Below are 16,633 nucleotides of genomic sequence, written 5' to 3'. Positions count from 1 at the left end.
TATAAAATGATATATTCAAAGTTCAATTAATTTTAAGGAAAAAATATTATTTTCTTAATAAATTTGAGGTAATCTGTTTCATACACATGTGTTAAATCTTTCAACTTTTTTCCATTTGTATGAATTTTAAAATTTCATTGTAGTAGTTTAGATGTAAATTTAAAACTGAGAATTGCAGGAACTTCTTCTTAGAAGAAGAACCTCAAAAAATAAGAGTATGCCACTAATTGTGACAAGCACACGGTATTCTTTAGTAAAAGGCGAAAGAATAGTTCGCTTTGTACTTATCACGTGGCTGCTTAATTTGAACTTCAACTGAGTTGGTTTACTTATATGTGCTTTTTATAGTGTATTCCTTTGTATTGTTTCTATGTGGGATCATTTCTAAGAAGCATTCTTCACTCTAGCCTATAGGCATTCGAAAGTAGTTACTGTTATCGAAATCAATTAATAAAAATAAACTTGAAACATTTCCTATAGTTGGCCAAAGGAAGTAAGGAGCACTGGAAATGAATTTTGATATGAATTTGGAGTTGAGACATGAGACGAAGTAATAGTTCCTCTGGTTTAATAGAGAGAGGTTTTTCCAGTAAAAGAAAAAAGAAATAGTCATCAAACATCAAAGCATACCTACTATTTAAATCTCATCAAAGTTTTATATAAATGTAAAAATAAACAATCTTACACAAAGGGCTTGACCATGTGGATTGGAGTTGAGCTTATAATTTTGACTTTTAGACCTTATAAAAAAATAGTTACGAGACATTTCATATGTCATTTCTGAATCCAGTTATCTTAGACTTTAAAGAAGAATTTCATATGTCAGGATTTAAACCAAGATGGGTTAATGAAATATAAAAGTACGGTAAAAAGAACAATGTCTTGAGCATGAATACTCCACAATTACCCCTCTGAAATATACACTCTGAGAAATATTTCTTGTACTTAATAAATATCAACTGCACTATTGTTCTTTAAATGATAGGAAAAAAATTCGTGCGATGTTGCACAAGTTCATCCTGGCATAAAAAATAATTAGACGTCCTCCAATTTTTTTTTACTTCTTCGGAGAAGAACGGAAATGTATTAAAATAAAGAATATTCTAAAATAAAATGTTATTTTCAGCTCTTGGGAGTGAAAAAAAAGAGTGAGCCGGTTATCTATACTTTATATGCAAATCTCGTGCCTTTAATCACTGTGACTCCTTTCAAAAACAGCTCATCAGCGTCTAGCATTGCTCGGGTCTTTTTTGCTCTTAATTCAACCTCCTACCACCTGACCTCTTTTTCTCTTTTTTTTTCTTTTACGTAAAACTAAAATATAAATAAAATTGTGCGTTTGTATTGTAGCTGAACACTACATTGAAGTCACGAATTCTTGTTTGAAAAAAAAATAATAATAATAATATGACAATTACACGAAGTCATTATTCAACTACCTTACATTGAGCACGGATTAGAAAATTAACATAACTTGAGAGCACGGCGTTAGGATAGTAATACAATAAGATATCATTTACACAATCACACAAGCAAATGTCAAGTGGTTGTACCAAAAACTCATTTTTTTTTCCATTCTTTCCACTCCATCCCACCCTGATCTGCTTATATATTCGGCAAATACATACCAACACGCTTTTGTCATAGCTACTTGTAAGCTAGCGGCCCAGATCTTGAAACCGCAAACCTCGGCAACGGGCTGGGAATGCTGCTTCCGGAAGCCGACCCTTCCGAGAACTTGACTTTGCGGGTCGAGCTGTAATCCAACGGTCCAGAACGACGAGAGTTCCTTTGCCGGTGATCGACGCCTTTTAGGCCTCCAATGTCCCCCTCGTGAGAATAGTCCTGGCCATGTCCTCTGAAGAAACCCGAGTCGTTACCACCGCTGTGTTGGGGAGTCGAGTCTCCGCCGGGGCCGCGGGGCTGCCGCACCGCGGGGGATCCGTGCCCCAGCGACAGAGCAGGCGAATTTCGGGGCGAAGCATTCAGTAACATTCCATGTGGGGTTGAGGGGGTAGTTGAGTAGTATTGGCTGTATATCGAACGGAGGATTGCATACGGGACGTGTGATTCGAGAGTGGATCTCGGGAGATATGGTGATATCTCGCAGAGTTGGTCTAGGAAAATAAGCTGTGCCACGAGATGAGATCTGTACGCAGAAAGTTGAGTTGTCACAAGAATATACAAGTTAAAGACAAAAAAGAATAATGTTGATTTGATAATGGATGTACCTGTTAATTTCACTCCAATAATCTAGTATGACACCTGAAGCGAACTTGACAAAGAGCTGCATCGTAGACTTTATGCTCGTTTCAACCGACAATGGGCTTTGTGCATCAGATTCCGGCGCCAAATCAGTATGCCCGTTAGAGAATGACCGTCTCTGATGTTGTTCACGCTCTAATCGAACATACTCACTTCCTGCAATAACAGCGCTGACACATCTGCCAAAATGCATAGTGAAAAAAGATCAATGGTCACAGCAAGTGAAACCAATCCACTGTGTTCATTCTATGTACCATACAGAACCAAGCCTACCTTGCCAAGCAATAAATGTTGTTGTTGAAACCTCCGGTATCGACATTGAAGGCAGTTGTGTTCCATATATTAGAAGTCATGAAGCTGGAAAACAGATATGGTAATAAGCTCCACGAACCGTCGTTTGCGCCTCCGACCTCTTCCAAGATCAGTCTCACCCACTGAGAATCGTGATCACTGACCACTCCAACATTGTTTGCGACCCGTTTCATCCTTCTGATATCCCTCTTTTCAGGCAGTTCTTCAGGAATATGCTTAACCATTCCGGAGAGTAACGAATGTATCAATGGCGCACCTTCTTCGAGCACAACTCCTGCGGCTTCGGCTAACAGTCTATCAAAAGCGAGCGCTAACCCAGCTTGAACACAGAATCCAATGAGAGTGTCCAGATCAACAATCTGCTTTATACACGCCTCTCTTTCGATTCTGTCGCCGCAGTGGAGACTACCAGCAACTGCTTCCAGTACTTCTCGATTCGATCGCAACGACGTGTCGATGCAATTTAAAAGAGCGGCTGTGTGTTCTTTCAACATTATGTCCAGTCTGTCAACTCCATATCCACCAAAGACACGAACGAAAGCCTTCAGTTCTTTGAGGTCAGTGACCGAATCAGCAAAGTACCCACCAACAGGCCTCGAGCTCTTGAAACATTTGTGTAGCGGAGCGAAAAGGATTCCGGCACCCGATGTGTCTTTGATGATGTTTTCGATATACCAATTGCAAACAGCTTCGGTAGCTGATCCTGTATGTTGCTCCACTGGTTTTTCAAACAGATGCAGAGAAGAGACTGGTCCAGAGAAGGCCTCGAGGAGAAACACTTCTCGGATTCCCTGAGTTAGGTCCATGCTAATGTGCTGCTCTGCGAGATGAATGATACTTGTGTGTCTTCGGATCAGTGACTCCAGAACAGAAGGTCGTTGCAGATCACTATCGGTCTTCAATACCGCAAGCAATCTCCTCCTGAAGTTGCCTAATATGCACTCCCTCATATACTGCGCGCAGGATTTTGAGAAATCTTTAATGAGATGCTAACAGAGTTCCATTCAGAAATCAAGTAGGATTGACACAAGAATTTAAGATTGGTGAATATTCATTGAACAATGAATAGAATGACATTTGATTCGCATGTCTCTTTAAAATTAGATAGTACAACGTTATTTCAAGATTAGGGAATGCTATCTACGATTAGATAACAGAAATATTTTGGAATTTATATAATATATAACATAAAAATGCTAACCTCTCTCAAGACAAAGACATGATTCAACACACATATGGGCTCCATGTCATTCAATACCGAGCATAGATTGGTCAACCTCTGCATCGCAGCTTCTAACCTGCGATTTCCAAATGAGGAAGAGTAATATTTACTAGTGCAGAAACAATATTTATATTCATTGAATACATATGTAATGCCTTACATTTTGATAGAATTGTTGCTTTCAGGATGGCTCTCGTGGCCAGGCAAAGCATAAATTCCTGGTATCTTCGGAGATTTAGTTGAAGAAATCGAAACCCTTGATGCATAATTCATATAAGAAGCTGCCTGCTCTGGAAGAAGCTGATATTCCCACCAAATTTATATGAAGCAACAATAGCTATACCAAAATTATGTACTCTTTACTAGAAGAAGGTGAAATGCAATTATACCTGGTTCTCTAGAGCTCCAAGTCCTCCTTCAGAATCAAGAATATTGATTAGGCCCTCAAGTCCCCCCATTATAGATTCAATGAGAGATTCCACATAAAGGACTGCATCGCGACCAATTTTAGTCACCTGAATAATAAGGAACACAGTCACAATAATTTATTTCACTATTAAGAAAGCGCATTCTTGAATGCTTAAGCAGCAAATTGTAAACTCGATCGCTATTGGATATGCATACTGACTCAACATAGCAAATTCTAATCTTACTGAACAGACTGAGATCAGAATACACAACTATTGAGGATCACTAAGATTAAAAAAAATAAGGGGATAATAAATATTTCACCATGTTAAATAAAACACACCTAACAAATTACGATTCAAAAGAAAATTTCAAGTCAATCACAAACTTTTAAAGATACAAAAACTTATGCTTATGCTTCAGGGTTCTAAGCATGCAGAAGAGAAAAAGAAGAGAAATAAGAGGTGAAGACAAGGAGAATTGAATCCAACAATCACCTCTTCAGGAACAATGGGGGAAGCACACTCCGGAAAACTGCTCGCAACACCAAGCCACGCACAACAATGTTGAGGGCGTCCTTCTGGGCCAAACATAGTGTTCCTAAACACCTATTCAAAAAAAAAAAAAAAAGTTAATAAAACTACGTACGTACAAAAAAAAATCAGGAATGTCCAAGGCCCCGTTTGTTTGGACGGTTTCAATAAAGGATTAAAACTGGGTGGTTTATACTGGTCAGGATTAGAAGTGATATTGGATATTTGAGAAGTTATATTGGATATTCCCATCAACTGTTGTTTGGTAACCTCAACAATTTAAGATGTATAGATAATAAATTTGTAATACTCAATCCTTTTTAATTAATAAATTTTTATCTTTGTTATCAATTATACAATAAATTTCCAAAATAAACATTAATTTTATATATAAACAAGTCAAGACAGGAAACCTTCCGTTCCAGTGGAAACATCAAGTGCACTGAACTGGTCGGTTTAAACCGCCCCAAACCGGTTTACCAATCATGAATGTAGAACAATGATGGGAGGATCTTACCGCTGTCAGATGCTGGTGGTAAAAGTACAGCTTTTTAAGACTGCCATGCTTTGATAACTGAGACTCCAATTCATCTACACATCTGTGAATTGAGAATTATATATTATTATCAACGATTTCAGGTGTATAGTGTATCCTGCTGACTACTATTTATGTACATCTACATATTGCGTGCAATCTCTCTTAAAAAGAATGGATAGCCAACCTCGACCAGTTGTACGCTGCATTCCCCTCGGACAGGAGACCTTCCTTTCCCGTGGAAACTGTAGCTTTCTCCAAATGTCGTATATTTATTGATGAACGAGATGATGTTACAATCATCAATATTGATAACCAATCTTTTCGAAATTCCTAAGTAAGAAAGTGAGCTTAGTCAGACTCCTAGAGTTCCAGAGATGTACTCAATTGCACAACAAAAATTGATGTTAGAACAACTCTTACAGATAGATCGCATTGAATTGCAGATATCTGTTCACCCTGCAGTTTCGGAATGGTTTCAAGGTGCTGAACAATTTTTTGAAATAGCCCTTTCAAGCTTCCATCTAAGTCAAGAGCCACCATCCCTGGAGTATTCAGCAAAAACCGAATTCTACCAGCACAAGAAGAAAGATACGACAACGCATAGCCTCGAATTGCTGCACCATAAATGAAGTTATTCAAAAACTAAGAATTTGCAAGGATACACCCTATTCATTTAACATTTTTTTAACTAGGGTTTAGTCCGTAGGTTCCCCGCCTGGCCCCACAACATTTGGGGAGCTGAAAACACTAGAAATTGCTAGGTGGGTACCTTAGAAGGGACTTGAACCTAGGACCTGACCACTAGACCAGCAAAGCCTTTTCCTCTATCAATCTAACATTCCGTTTATTTTGCACTAAGCCTTTTCCTCTACTCAATACAAAGCTCACTGATTGACTAGATTCTAAAGTCCAGAATGTTGGGAGGATATAAATACGCATGTATTTTCTGAAAATATAATTATACCACTACAGGCTGCCATTGGGTACGTGAAATCAGTAACGCCATCGTTTCATAATGGAAAAGGTTTCCCTAGTATAAAATACAATGATACATATGAAACAAGAGCAAACCTGCAATGTATTTGCGAACCAAACAGCAAAGTCTGTCCATTCCATCTAATAAAAACCCAATAGTTGGATCACTTGGATCCTGCGACATAGCCAAAGTAGTGATCAGACAGGTTTAGGAATGTCAACCAACATGAAGAACTTCAACAAATGAAAAATTAGCATGAGAATGGGACAATTCAGAAAACTCAGAGCAACAAGAGAACAGCAAGATTGACTTACAATATCAACAGCAACCACTCGGCCAGTTTTAGATTTTGATGATGCCACTCCAACGTGCTGGAAATACCAGATGACCTCGTACTGAGCAAAAGCCAAAGCCGAGAACACCATCTGTTGTGTACATTATGCCAGTGAGTCACCATGAAAGGTCATTCATACACAAATCTTCCCTTCCAAATAAACAAAGTAAATACATTCATGATAAATTTACCACAAAGCAGAAGATGTCAGACAATCCATTTTTCTTAATATTTCAAGTGTCATTAAGAATTAAGAAAATCAATAGTTCCCAATTTTTTTTTACAGATGGATGATTTCTAGAATTTGATCCCCAAACTACATCTTTATAGCTTAAATCATGGAAGAAATTGGGTAATCTTATTAAGCTTTTTCCATGGCAACCAAAGAGTATATCAACTAAAAGAAAAAGGCAACTAAATGTCAATATATTAACTTCAATATTACCTGTATGTTTGGAGCCAACAAACTAGGCTGATCAGTGAAAAAAAGTACCATCCGGCCTATCTCTTGCTTTAGTAAAATTCTCCTCTCCCGATGAATGGCATCACATGACAGCAAAGCTTGTTCGTGCACTTCACTGCAACCATCAACAATAGTAGTCTTTCAAATAAATAAATTGAACGTCTTCATCATCACACAGCCAAAGTCTCCTATCCTACAGCCTGCTCCATAAGCACACAGTTTCCAAGCCTCCCGACAGAATTTCAGCTTCTACTAGTTCCCTTTTAGTCAAATTTCAATGGAAGAGGGAATTCCAGAAGACCTGACTAGGTTGATCTCCTTTAACAAATAAAACCATACCTAATCATCTTTTCAACCTGCTTTGCGATGCTATACTCCAAATCAGCTTCTTTTTGCTTTGTTCGTCCAGATTTTGCCAACTTCTTTGATTCTAGTATTCTTGGCAGAACATATAGCTGATAATCCTCGTGGAGAGGTAGGTACTGCATGTTTAAGTTACAGGAAGAAATCAACAATGTGATAAGGATGGTGTAAATAGTCGGAAATCAAATATAAAAAAACCTCACCTCATCCCTGAACAGTGTCAGTAACATATTTTCTTTTAGTACAACCTGTATCAAACAATGGAAAGCACGAGATAAGATTATATGAGGTACTCACTAAGCATGGTAGAAAAATTCCAGATTTTAAATCAAATTGTACAAATAATGTTCCTACATACCAAAAAAAAAAAATAATAAAAAAAATCACAGGTTCGATCTTCTTAGTTCACTACTCTCAAAAACCCTAGCTGATAGGATATGGGAATCATTTTTTTCACATTCTACATGTATGTTAGAATTTACCAGCGCAATATCAATGCTAGTAACACGAAGCAGCTCATCAGGACAAACAAGATATCCCAACAGTACCCATTCCCGATAAGATGTAACGTTTGCAAGATCTTGAGCTCTCTGGATGAGGCAACAAAAACAAACTCACAGTTAGAATTAAAGAAAAATTAAATAAATAAACTGGTAGACTAAATTACTAGGAAAAAAAAAAAACCCCTAAGCGAAAGGTACTAGAGAAAACACAGTATCTACCATTGGGTGAGCAGAATTCGTCAGAATATCCGGATATCGAGGATGATATGGGCTCAAAAATCCTTCATTTCTAAGTTTCCTTGTATCTGTGGATAAGAAAATGATAGGGCCCACTGCCTCCAATACCTGAGAGTACAATATAAATCTTTAAGCAAATACCCTGCTCAAAATTTGCATAGTTTCAGAACTAAGCTTTTTTAGAATATTTTCTCAGCTATGAAAGTAGTATTTTACTTTAATCAACTACAGCATATGTATTTAAAAAGCAGGAATAGCCAAAGATTTATTAAAATCACAGCTGAAAATTTCACCTAATCAACGTCTAGACTTATTTTTCCATCTTAATGCACAAAGCATTTTGTCTGATAAGCAGTTCCGAATGACACTGTATTTTACTAATGCCACGTGTAGAATTCACAGTTGTAACACCGATGAAAGCAAAAATGTCACTCTGGTATGATTTCCATTCAAAATGAGCACAAAATTTTTACCTACGTATAGAATACTAACCTCTCCAATACGCGGACTCACAAAATTTAAATCTTCTTGTAATCCTTTTATTGGTGGATCGTAGGAATCTATGAATTGAACCAGCCTACAATCAAAATAGGAAGCTTGTTAGTTGTGATAAGTGGGAATAGGAATTTAAATCAAGTTGAACTAGCATAGTTAATCTAGCTAATTAAAATATACACGCGACTAACTGTAAGAACAAAGCCTAGACAGGAAGCAAGGCTAACTCCACAAACCCCTAATAGGTTAAGTTATTTTCTTCCATTAATGTCAAAAAATTTGTAAGCAATTTTGTCTTCAACCACTAAGATTCTATTATTTTCATTATACCTATAAGAAAATAATACACTTTCAGATTGTGGCTGGCATAGTTCCGTACAAATAAAATATAAAAATAAATAACTAAACAAAAACAGACTCGTGATCTACAGTAGCAAGGGCAATATGTTTCCAATTGGTTGAGATAAAACTGCAATATGCCTTGTTATCAATAAAAGTTCTAGTGCTTCTTTCAAAGAAAAATAAAGAAATCACTAATGTGATTTGTGTATCATGCAGACAGTATGACAATAATCAACCATTTCATAACGCCATGTTCGCACGCAAGACTACTAAAACACCGAGACCATGAAGGCATTATTTGCAAACAATAAACATTATCTACACACTGAGGGACTGGGGATCTGCTTCGTATTAGGTTCTGATTTCCCCTTTCCTCTCCGGGTTGGCGTGTTAGTTTGAGTTCAGTCCGGCGGTTATGGGATTTCTAGTCCTAATGATATTGTTGTAATTTGGCTTTTTCGCTGCTTGTAATTCTGGTTTTTGCCAGTTAAACTTTGGTTTTTATAAAATGTCCCTGTTTCTATTTAAAAGATAAAAATAATAAATTATAATCTTTCTCAAGCTATTCTTATTTGTTAGCACAACATCGTTGAAACCAGACAATCCTGAAATTATTGAATATATTGAATGAAATTATTGAACTAATTCAATCAAAGGACTGCTTTTAGGTTTACTATGTCCTTCAACTGTAGTGACATATCTTTGTTACGTATACCACTTGGTTTAGAACGTACAGTCTTTGGATAAAGGGAAAATAACACATTTATATCCTATGTTTTAGCGAAATGTCGACTTTAACCTTTGGTTTTCAAAAATGTCGAGATCATACCTTCTGTTTAACTAAAATGACGAAATTATACCCTGAAACAGATAATAGTGTCACAAATCTCTATTTCATTGATATTAACTCTTATATAAGAAAAACATAATCAAATCCAAAACAGTAACATAATTTTCAAATTACCAATTTTGAAATAAAAATAGCCTTAAATTGAAATTAAATAATAAAATATATATCTCCCAAGAGATAACTTCATTCTGTGTTCGAATTGCAACTCTGAATCATGAGTTCTCTATTCGAATTTGTAATTTTGATGACTATCAACTGTCGATTTTAACCCTTTTGCCTCCTTTTGCGTTTTTCATGATTAAGAGACTGTTGTTTATTTTTTGGTTTTTAAATAAATTACATATATGACGCAAATGAATAAAGATAATTGGTGTTTACATATAAATATTATAGTCAACGTCAATGAAAAGTCAATAAAAAGATTTGTGGCACTGTTATCCGTTTCAAGGTATAATTTCGTCATTTTAGTTAAACAGAAGGTATGATCTTGACATTTTTGAAAACCAAAGGTTAAACTCGACATTTCACTAAAACACAGGGTATAAATGTGTCATTTTCCCTTGGATAAACCTGTTACATCAGCTCAAAGGATTGATTCATTTGTAGTGAACTACTTCAATCAAAGGACTGCTTTTAGGTTTACTATGTCCTTCAACTGTAGTGATGTATCTTTGTTAAGTATACCACTTGGTTTAGAACGTACAATCTTTGGATAAACCATCAACTAAAAGGATTGATTCATTTGTAGAAGCATTTTATGTGAGTCATAGTTGGTGACAATAATAAACAGGTCCATACTGCACGTTACGAATAGAACATACATGTACTCACAAAATATATATATATATATATATATATATATATATATATATATATATATATATCTGATCCTTTGTTTAGGGAAAAAAAAAACCTTCAAAAAAAATTACCTTACCTATGATAAAAATCACAATCCCGTTCATCTCTTGACATTGCATGCAAAAGGTTATATGTTTGCAGCATCATTTTCCTTGGCATCTATCATAAGTCTTTTGTCAATTAAAAAATTGAGCATGTACAATGACGTAAACTGAACAATGAAGAGAGAGAGAGAGAGAGAGAGAGAGAGAGAGAGAGAGAGAGAGATGAAACACTACCTTCTCCGAGAAAAGATTAACGCGGACAAAGGAACAAAAGAGATCCATAAACGCATGTAGTATAAGTGAGTTCTGATTGGGCTGCAAAATACTGTACCAAGTTATTAGGCTATCACGTAGAACTAACATTTTTCATCGATTACTTCTTTTTCATCTTAAGAAACTATTTTTATTATTAATAATTACGCTTGTAGAAAAAATTACAAGAAATTTCTCCGCCTTATAATACACTAGATCGGTCCCTAAGATTACAAAAGACTTCCTCAAACATGAATCACACTAGACCTGTCTGCAAAAGAAAACTACTGAATCTCTTTCTATACAATTTAAGTGCATCCGTAGCGCAATGATGTTTTTCTTCTCTCCTCACACTCAACCACCTTTGGTTTTACATCATAAAAAATACACCTGTTTCTTTGCACGAAATTCCACAAAGAGTGATTGCTGGGCAGATGACTTTACAAGCCTCTCACAACTTCTTACTCTTTTTGGGAATTCGTAACATATAACAGCTGACTCAACCACCATACACTTATAGATTGCTTAAACTTATTCTTTTTTACCGTGTGTATTCAAGTCTTGCTAAGACTAATCCAATAGGCCCTTGCATAGCCAGTCCAGGGGAAATCAAATCTGGAACCGCCACATCTCAGCATAGCCATTACTACTAGATCAATCCCGTGGAATTTCTATTAACTCTTTCTTAATGATTACTGATAAGAACACTTAAATCTCCAACAAATTACCATGTTACTATATCTTAATGGAATAAATAAGTAACCATAGGTGTACTTTGAACAAAGATGCAGCACATGATATCACTCTTAAAACAAAAACAGAAGTTACATAAAAGTAAGAGCAGCAGAGAGTTTTTGAAACTCACCAACAAAGTGATAACAGTACTGCTTAGATCCAATATAAGTCTTAGCCCTTGTTCTCGAAACTCCATTAGGTCAAGCAGCAGCTGATCCACATAGAAAAAGAGAAGAAAGATTTATTTAACTCCATATACCATTGTCAATTATGCCAAGATTTTTAATCTTATAAACATTACACATTTCTCCTAAAAATAAAGCACATAGATCGAACATACTCGTAATAAATCTCAACCTTCTCCACTACCCACACATTAACTATCGCAAGAAAACCATTACTATAAATCAGAAGACCTACAACTATAATATTCAATATATCACTGCCCATAATGAAAAGTCTCCAACAAGAGAGTTCACTCAACTGCAAAAATTATGAATATAATCACAATACCTGAATCCATGGCTCCAAGCTTTGTAAATGCAGTTCAGCATTTTCATGCAAAGCCTCCACAGCAATTTTATCAACCTGCAATATTATTCTCCTTAATTTTATGGATATTCCGGCCCGACTCTAAATTTCAAATTCAATCAAATCTGATATTACATCATGCAAATGAAGGTAGCAAACATCGAAGATAATAAAAACAAAAATTTAAACCTTACACGCTCAAGTTGCAGTTTGCTAAAGTGCTCCGGGAACTTTTTCGAGAGTGAAATGCAGAGCCTTGGGTGATTAGGGAATACACCCGCTTTCCAAAAAGCTTCTGAAAAGACAGCGCCAACTGGATCCGGAAAGTCCAATATTTGATTTAGCCTATACATTTTAGCCATAAGACCTTTGGCAACTTCGGTGAGTTGGACTACCCACTGCAGATTCAGACCCTTGTGTGACCCGCCTGAACTTTGAGCATGGCCATCATAGCTGGTAGTTCTAGTGCTCTTAGGTGTCACATCTGGACCCAAGTACTCAGTCCATCTCGCTGGACCCTCCCATTCCTTTGATCTTACAGAAGTAGGCGACATCGACGAATCTTGGCTTGCGAAATGCATTCTTGATCTAGCCATTATTAATTTAATCCACACTAAACTTTCTGCAACAATAGAAAGTTTCAATTGTGAGAAAATTTCCCTACCCGATCAAAAACAAATTCAGCGATTATCCATTTTCTTTCAACAACTGATTCTACCAAATTAAATGTCCAACCATGTACTAGCAAACGAGTCAACACGCATATATAATTTTCCACTCGGTGGATAAAAAGGAGTTCGTGACTTCGCTAAGCTGAGCTTCTAAGAATTCGGTTTGGTTACACAATGTGAAAAACAAGGATAAGTTTTTCAATTTCTTTTCTTTTCTATCGTCTTAAAAGTATTCAATTTCTTCGAAGGCCACCAAATTAGTAACATTGAGAACAACGAAATCCATCCAATTTAGAAACTTCTTCGCGAGTTTTCTGCAGAGAGGAATGGAAGGATGCTCCAAGGAGCAGCGAACAAAAAAAAAAGAACAGAAAAACTAAGTTTCAAAGTCTGTTAGGCCTCGCATTTTCTCGGCAACCAAACCGAGGTGCAAAAGTATAAGTAGAGACAGAGCACACATACAATTGAGAGCTTATAGGAGTGAAGCGATGAGGAATCGAAAGCAGTGAAGCTCAGATCTGAGACTGTGCCGTTACTTGCGAAATTCTGGAGCCGAATGACAAGGTTTTCATAGTCGATTACTGAGAGAGAAAGCGAAAGAGAAATGTAGAGAGAGAAAGTGAGAGTTGGTGGTTATAGTGGGAGAGTTGAAATATCATTCCAGAAAAAGAATTCCAATTAAATTAATTGCCTTGAGAAGTCGTAACTTAGACAGCTCTGCATCATCATTGTGGGAGTGGGAGTGATCATTTTCGTAGAGTCAAATGTAGTCGTTAATGTAAAAATGTACAGCCCATCTACAATCTCGTTAAAAATGATGCGTTGTATATACATATAGAAATTTCATTTTATAGACTTACGAATTAATAAAATATCGGGATTAGACCTCACACTTTAAAAATATTTAAAAATGGAATCTTGTCCCAATTTCGAACATAAATACCCTTTGGAACAAATACACTCATTTCACTTGAGATATCTTCTCAATCCTTCATTCGATCTTTCACGCTTGATTCCGATGAGATATAACTAAATTAAATGAAATATGAAGGAATCCGACGAGCTATGATAACATAGAATGACAAAATTTCACGTGAATTTGACTTTTTCCGCTTAAAATGTCCAAAAAATATGAATTTTATCGTATAACATCGTACATTATCGTATGGCATCGTACGTTATAATTATAATGTACATTATAATTTGTATGAATTTTAATGTACGATAAAATTCATACAAATAATTATAATGTACGATGCCATACAATGTCGTATGATGCCGTACGATGAGATACAATACATTATAATTATAATGTACGATAAAAGTCATACACATTATAATGTACATTATAATTATAACGTACGATGCCGTACGATGTCGTACGATGAGATACGATACATTATAATTATAATGTACGATAAAATTCATACAAATTATAATATACATTATAATTATAACGTACGATGCCGTACGATAATGTACGATGCTATACGATAAAATTCATACTTTTTGGATATTTTACGCGGAAAAAGTCAAATCACGTAAAATTTTGTCATTTTATGTTATCATAGCTCATCGGATTCCCTCGTATCTCATTGAATTCAGTTATATCTCATCGGAATCGAGCATAAAAGACCGAAATATGGATTGAAAAGATAGAAAGTGAAAGTGAAATGAGTGTATTTATTCAAAAGGGTATTTGTGTCCGAAATTGGGACAAAAGTCCATTTTCAGATATTTTTAAAGTGTGAGGTCTAATCCCGATATTTTGTTAACTTGTAGGTCTATAAAATGAAATTTCTCTCTCTCTCTCTCTCTCTCTCTCTCTCTCTCTCTATATATATATATATATATACTTTTTTTTTGCACGGTAAATTTTGTATTTCATATATAAAATCACATGTTTGCACTTAACAAATTAAAAATAAAATAAAAACACGCGAGTGCTTTTGGGCTGCTGCTGATCACAAACTAGAGATTTTTATGGCTAAAATATCAATGTAAAATTTTACTTCATCATAAAAAAAATATATAAAAAAAGCTACATATGCAAACATTTTCTAGTAAGGACATGAACAATAATATCATTTTTAGAACTTGGGACAATTATTCCATAAGAAACACAGTCATGAAGATTGGTCCCTCAAGAAAAAACAATTGGCCACTCTAAAGATTAAAAAATGAAAAATTATACGGAATAAGCCACGTGAAACGTGATGATTGCAAAATAACCAACGTTCGGATGAATTTTTTAAAAAAAAATAGCTAATTTTGCATACATGGATATGCAAGCAAAATTTTAATGCCAATTGTAACATTGAGCCACTATTTTAAATGTCTGATGGACGTATGGGAAAAAAAAAAGACCATATATAACTGATTGAGTAATTATGGTAGATATTTTTTATTTATTTTTATTTATTATTAGATGCTCTTTCTTTTTTATTTGATTTACTAATCTTTCTCTCTCTCTCTCTCTCCTCGCGAAATTGTCTCTGGCTCGACAGTACCTATAGAGAAAGTCAAGCTTTATAGCCCCCTCCGCCGGCAACTCACGCGCCACCGTACATGGCAGCTTCGGCTTTTGTCTCCATTCTCGGTGCCACGCACAACGCCACATTCGTTTGCCGTGCTGCCGACCTCTCCGACTTCCCCACCGGCTTCGTTCTCCTCACCCCAACATCGGCTTCCAAATCCGGAAAATCGTGACCTAGCGAGCCTTCTTCGCCAATGCTCCGATGAATCCGGGTCATCGTCTTCGGTCTCCAGTCCTTTGCTGGAATCCTCTTTGCCGACTCTACCTCCCGCTCCTATTTTGCCACCGCCTCATCCTCCGGTGAAGAAAGCTCTTATTTATGTCATTGGTGTCGAAGCTTCGAGACGGGAATGCGGAGGCAAAGCCGCCCACTTTGCCGCCGACGGAGAAGGAGAAATCGGTGGCGGCATAGAGAGGCGGTCAAGTGAAGATAAATTTTTGTTAATTATCTTGATAATTAATGTTAATTTGTTTCATTGATTATTGATAACCAACGTTAATTTTTGTTAATTTTATTCACTTTGTAATTGTTTCCTATCAATAACCTTTCATTCTGTATGTAGAATTATCTTTGTAATTATACCAAAGAAAAAAAAATTAACAATCATTTTGTGGTGTGTTTATTTATTTTTTTGGGTCAATCGCACTCTTAAAAATTTTGTGTTAATTTCGGCTAATTGAGTTTATTTATGTTAATATCGATAAATTTGTTGCAGAAGTGCAGCATGAATAATTTATGAGACTATTACGCAACTTTTGATTTTTTGGCTAGTCTGATCGTCAAGATCTAAATATATATTTTATTTTTACAGATTTTTGTAATCTTTAAAACGAGGATTTATTAGGAATATTGTCCACTTGAAGATAATAAACATGAATGATTACTGAATTAGATAAGAAGTTTATTTTATTATGATTACTGAATTAGATAAAAAAAAAAATTTATTTTATTAGCATCATATGATTACTGGATTAAGTTTTGAAATTAGAATAAATAACAACTATCTTCCATAGCCTCCGTATTAAACTGAATCACGTGCTAAGCACCTGAGTTCGGGCGATGAGCTAAAGCATGGTCGATGATTGATACACGCTTGGAAAACTGTATCTAAAATTATATATGTGGAACACGAGTGAAGGTTGATCACTTTGTGGGAGCATTCTG

The 16,633-nt window shown here is 35.8% G+C and overlaps 1 protein-coding gene and 1 non-coding gene across 2 annotated transcripts; both read right to left on the bottom strand.

The window, feature by feature from the left end:
- Window positions 1-180: 180 nt before the first annotated feature.
- LOC149384894 (U5 spliceosomal RNA) lies at window positions 181-297 on the bottom strand. The gene has a single exon (XR_016301546.1). It is a non-coding gene; the product is annotated as a U5 spliceosomal RNA (small nuclear RNA).
- A 1,065-nt stretch (window positions 298-1,362) lies between these two features.
- Window positions 1,363-13,612, bottom strand: GRL (transcription activator). The gene is made up of 24 exons (XM_089625218.1): window positions 13,395-13,612; window positions 12,456-12,883; window positions 12,244-12,318; window positions 11,861-11,941; window positions 10,978-11,058; window positions 10,776-10,858; window positions 8,647-8,731; window positions 8,137-8,262; window positions 7,897-8,004; window positions 7,618-7,662; window positions 7,391-7,533; window positions 7,034-7,166; window positions 6,569-6,679; window positions 6,350-6,428; window positions 5,699-5,892; window positions 5,463-5,608; window positions 5,258-5,339; window positions 4,705-4,815; window positions 4,189-4,314; window positions 3,960-4,099; window positions 3,779-3,875; window positions 2,539-3,530; window positions 2,232-2,444; window positions 1,363-2,149 (listed from the first exon to the last, which is right to left on the bottom strand). The coding sequence occupies exons 2-24, from the start codon at window positions 12,855-12,857 to the stop codon at window positions 1,648-1,650; spliced, it is 4,155 nt and encodes a 1,384-aa protein (XP_089481344.1). The 5' UTR covers window positions 12,858-12,883; window positions 13,395-13,612; the 3' UTR covers window positions 1,363-1,647.
- Window positions 13,613-16,633: the final 3,021 nt, after the last annotated feature.

Source organism: Urtica dioica, chromosome 9 (genome assembly GCF_054948205.1).
Source record: "Urtica dioica subsp. dioica isolate 48M chromosome 9, U.dioica_male_clone48M_v1_H2, whole genome shotgun sequence".
NCBI lineage: Eukaryota > Viridiplantae > Streptophyta > Magnoliopsida > Rosales > Urticaceae > Urtica > Urtica dioica.
This window is presented reverse-complemented; position numbering and strand designations above follow the sequence as displayed.

What these genes read in the sequence shown, in the direction of transcription:
- GRL (XM_089625218.1), bottom strand. Translation starts at nt 12,857, where the DNA reads ATGGCTAGATCAAGAATGCATTTCGCAAGCCAAGATTCGTCGATGTCG. An exon ending in TTGGAGCTCTAGAGAACCAG is followed by an intron (nt 4,100 to 4,188) that starts GTATAATTGCAT and finishes TGGGAATATCAG; the next exon opens with CTTCTTCCAGAGCAGGCAGC. An exon ending in AACATTTATTGCTTGGCAAG is followed by an intron (nt 2,445 to 2,538) that starts GTAGGCTTGGTT and finishes GCATTTTGGCAG; the next exon opens with ATGTGTCAGCGCTGTTATTG.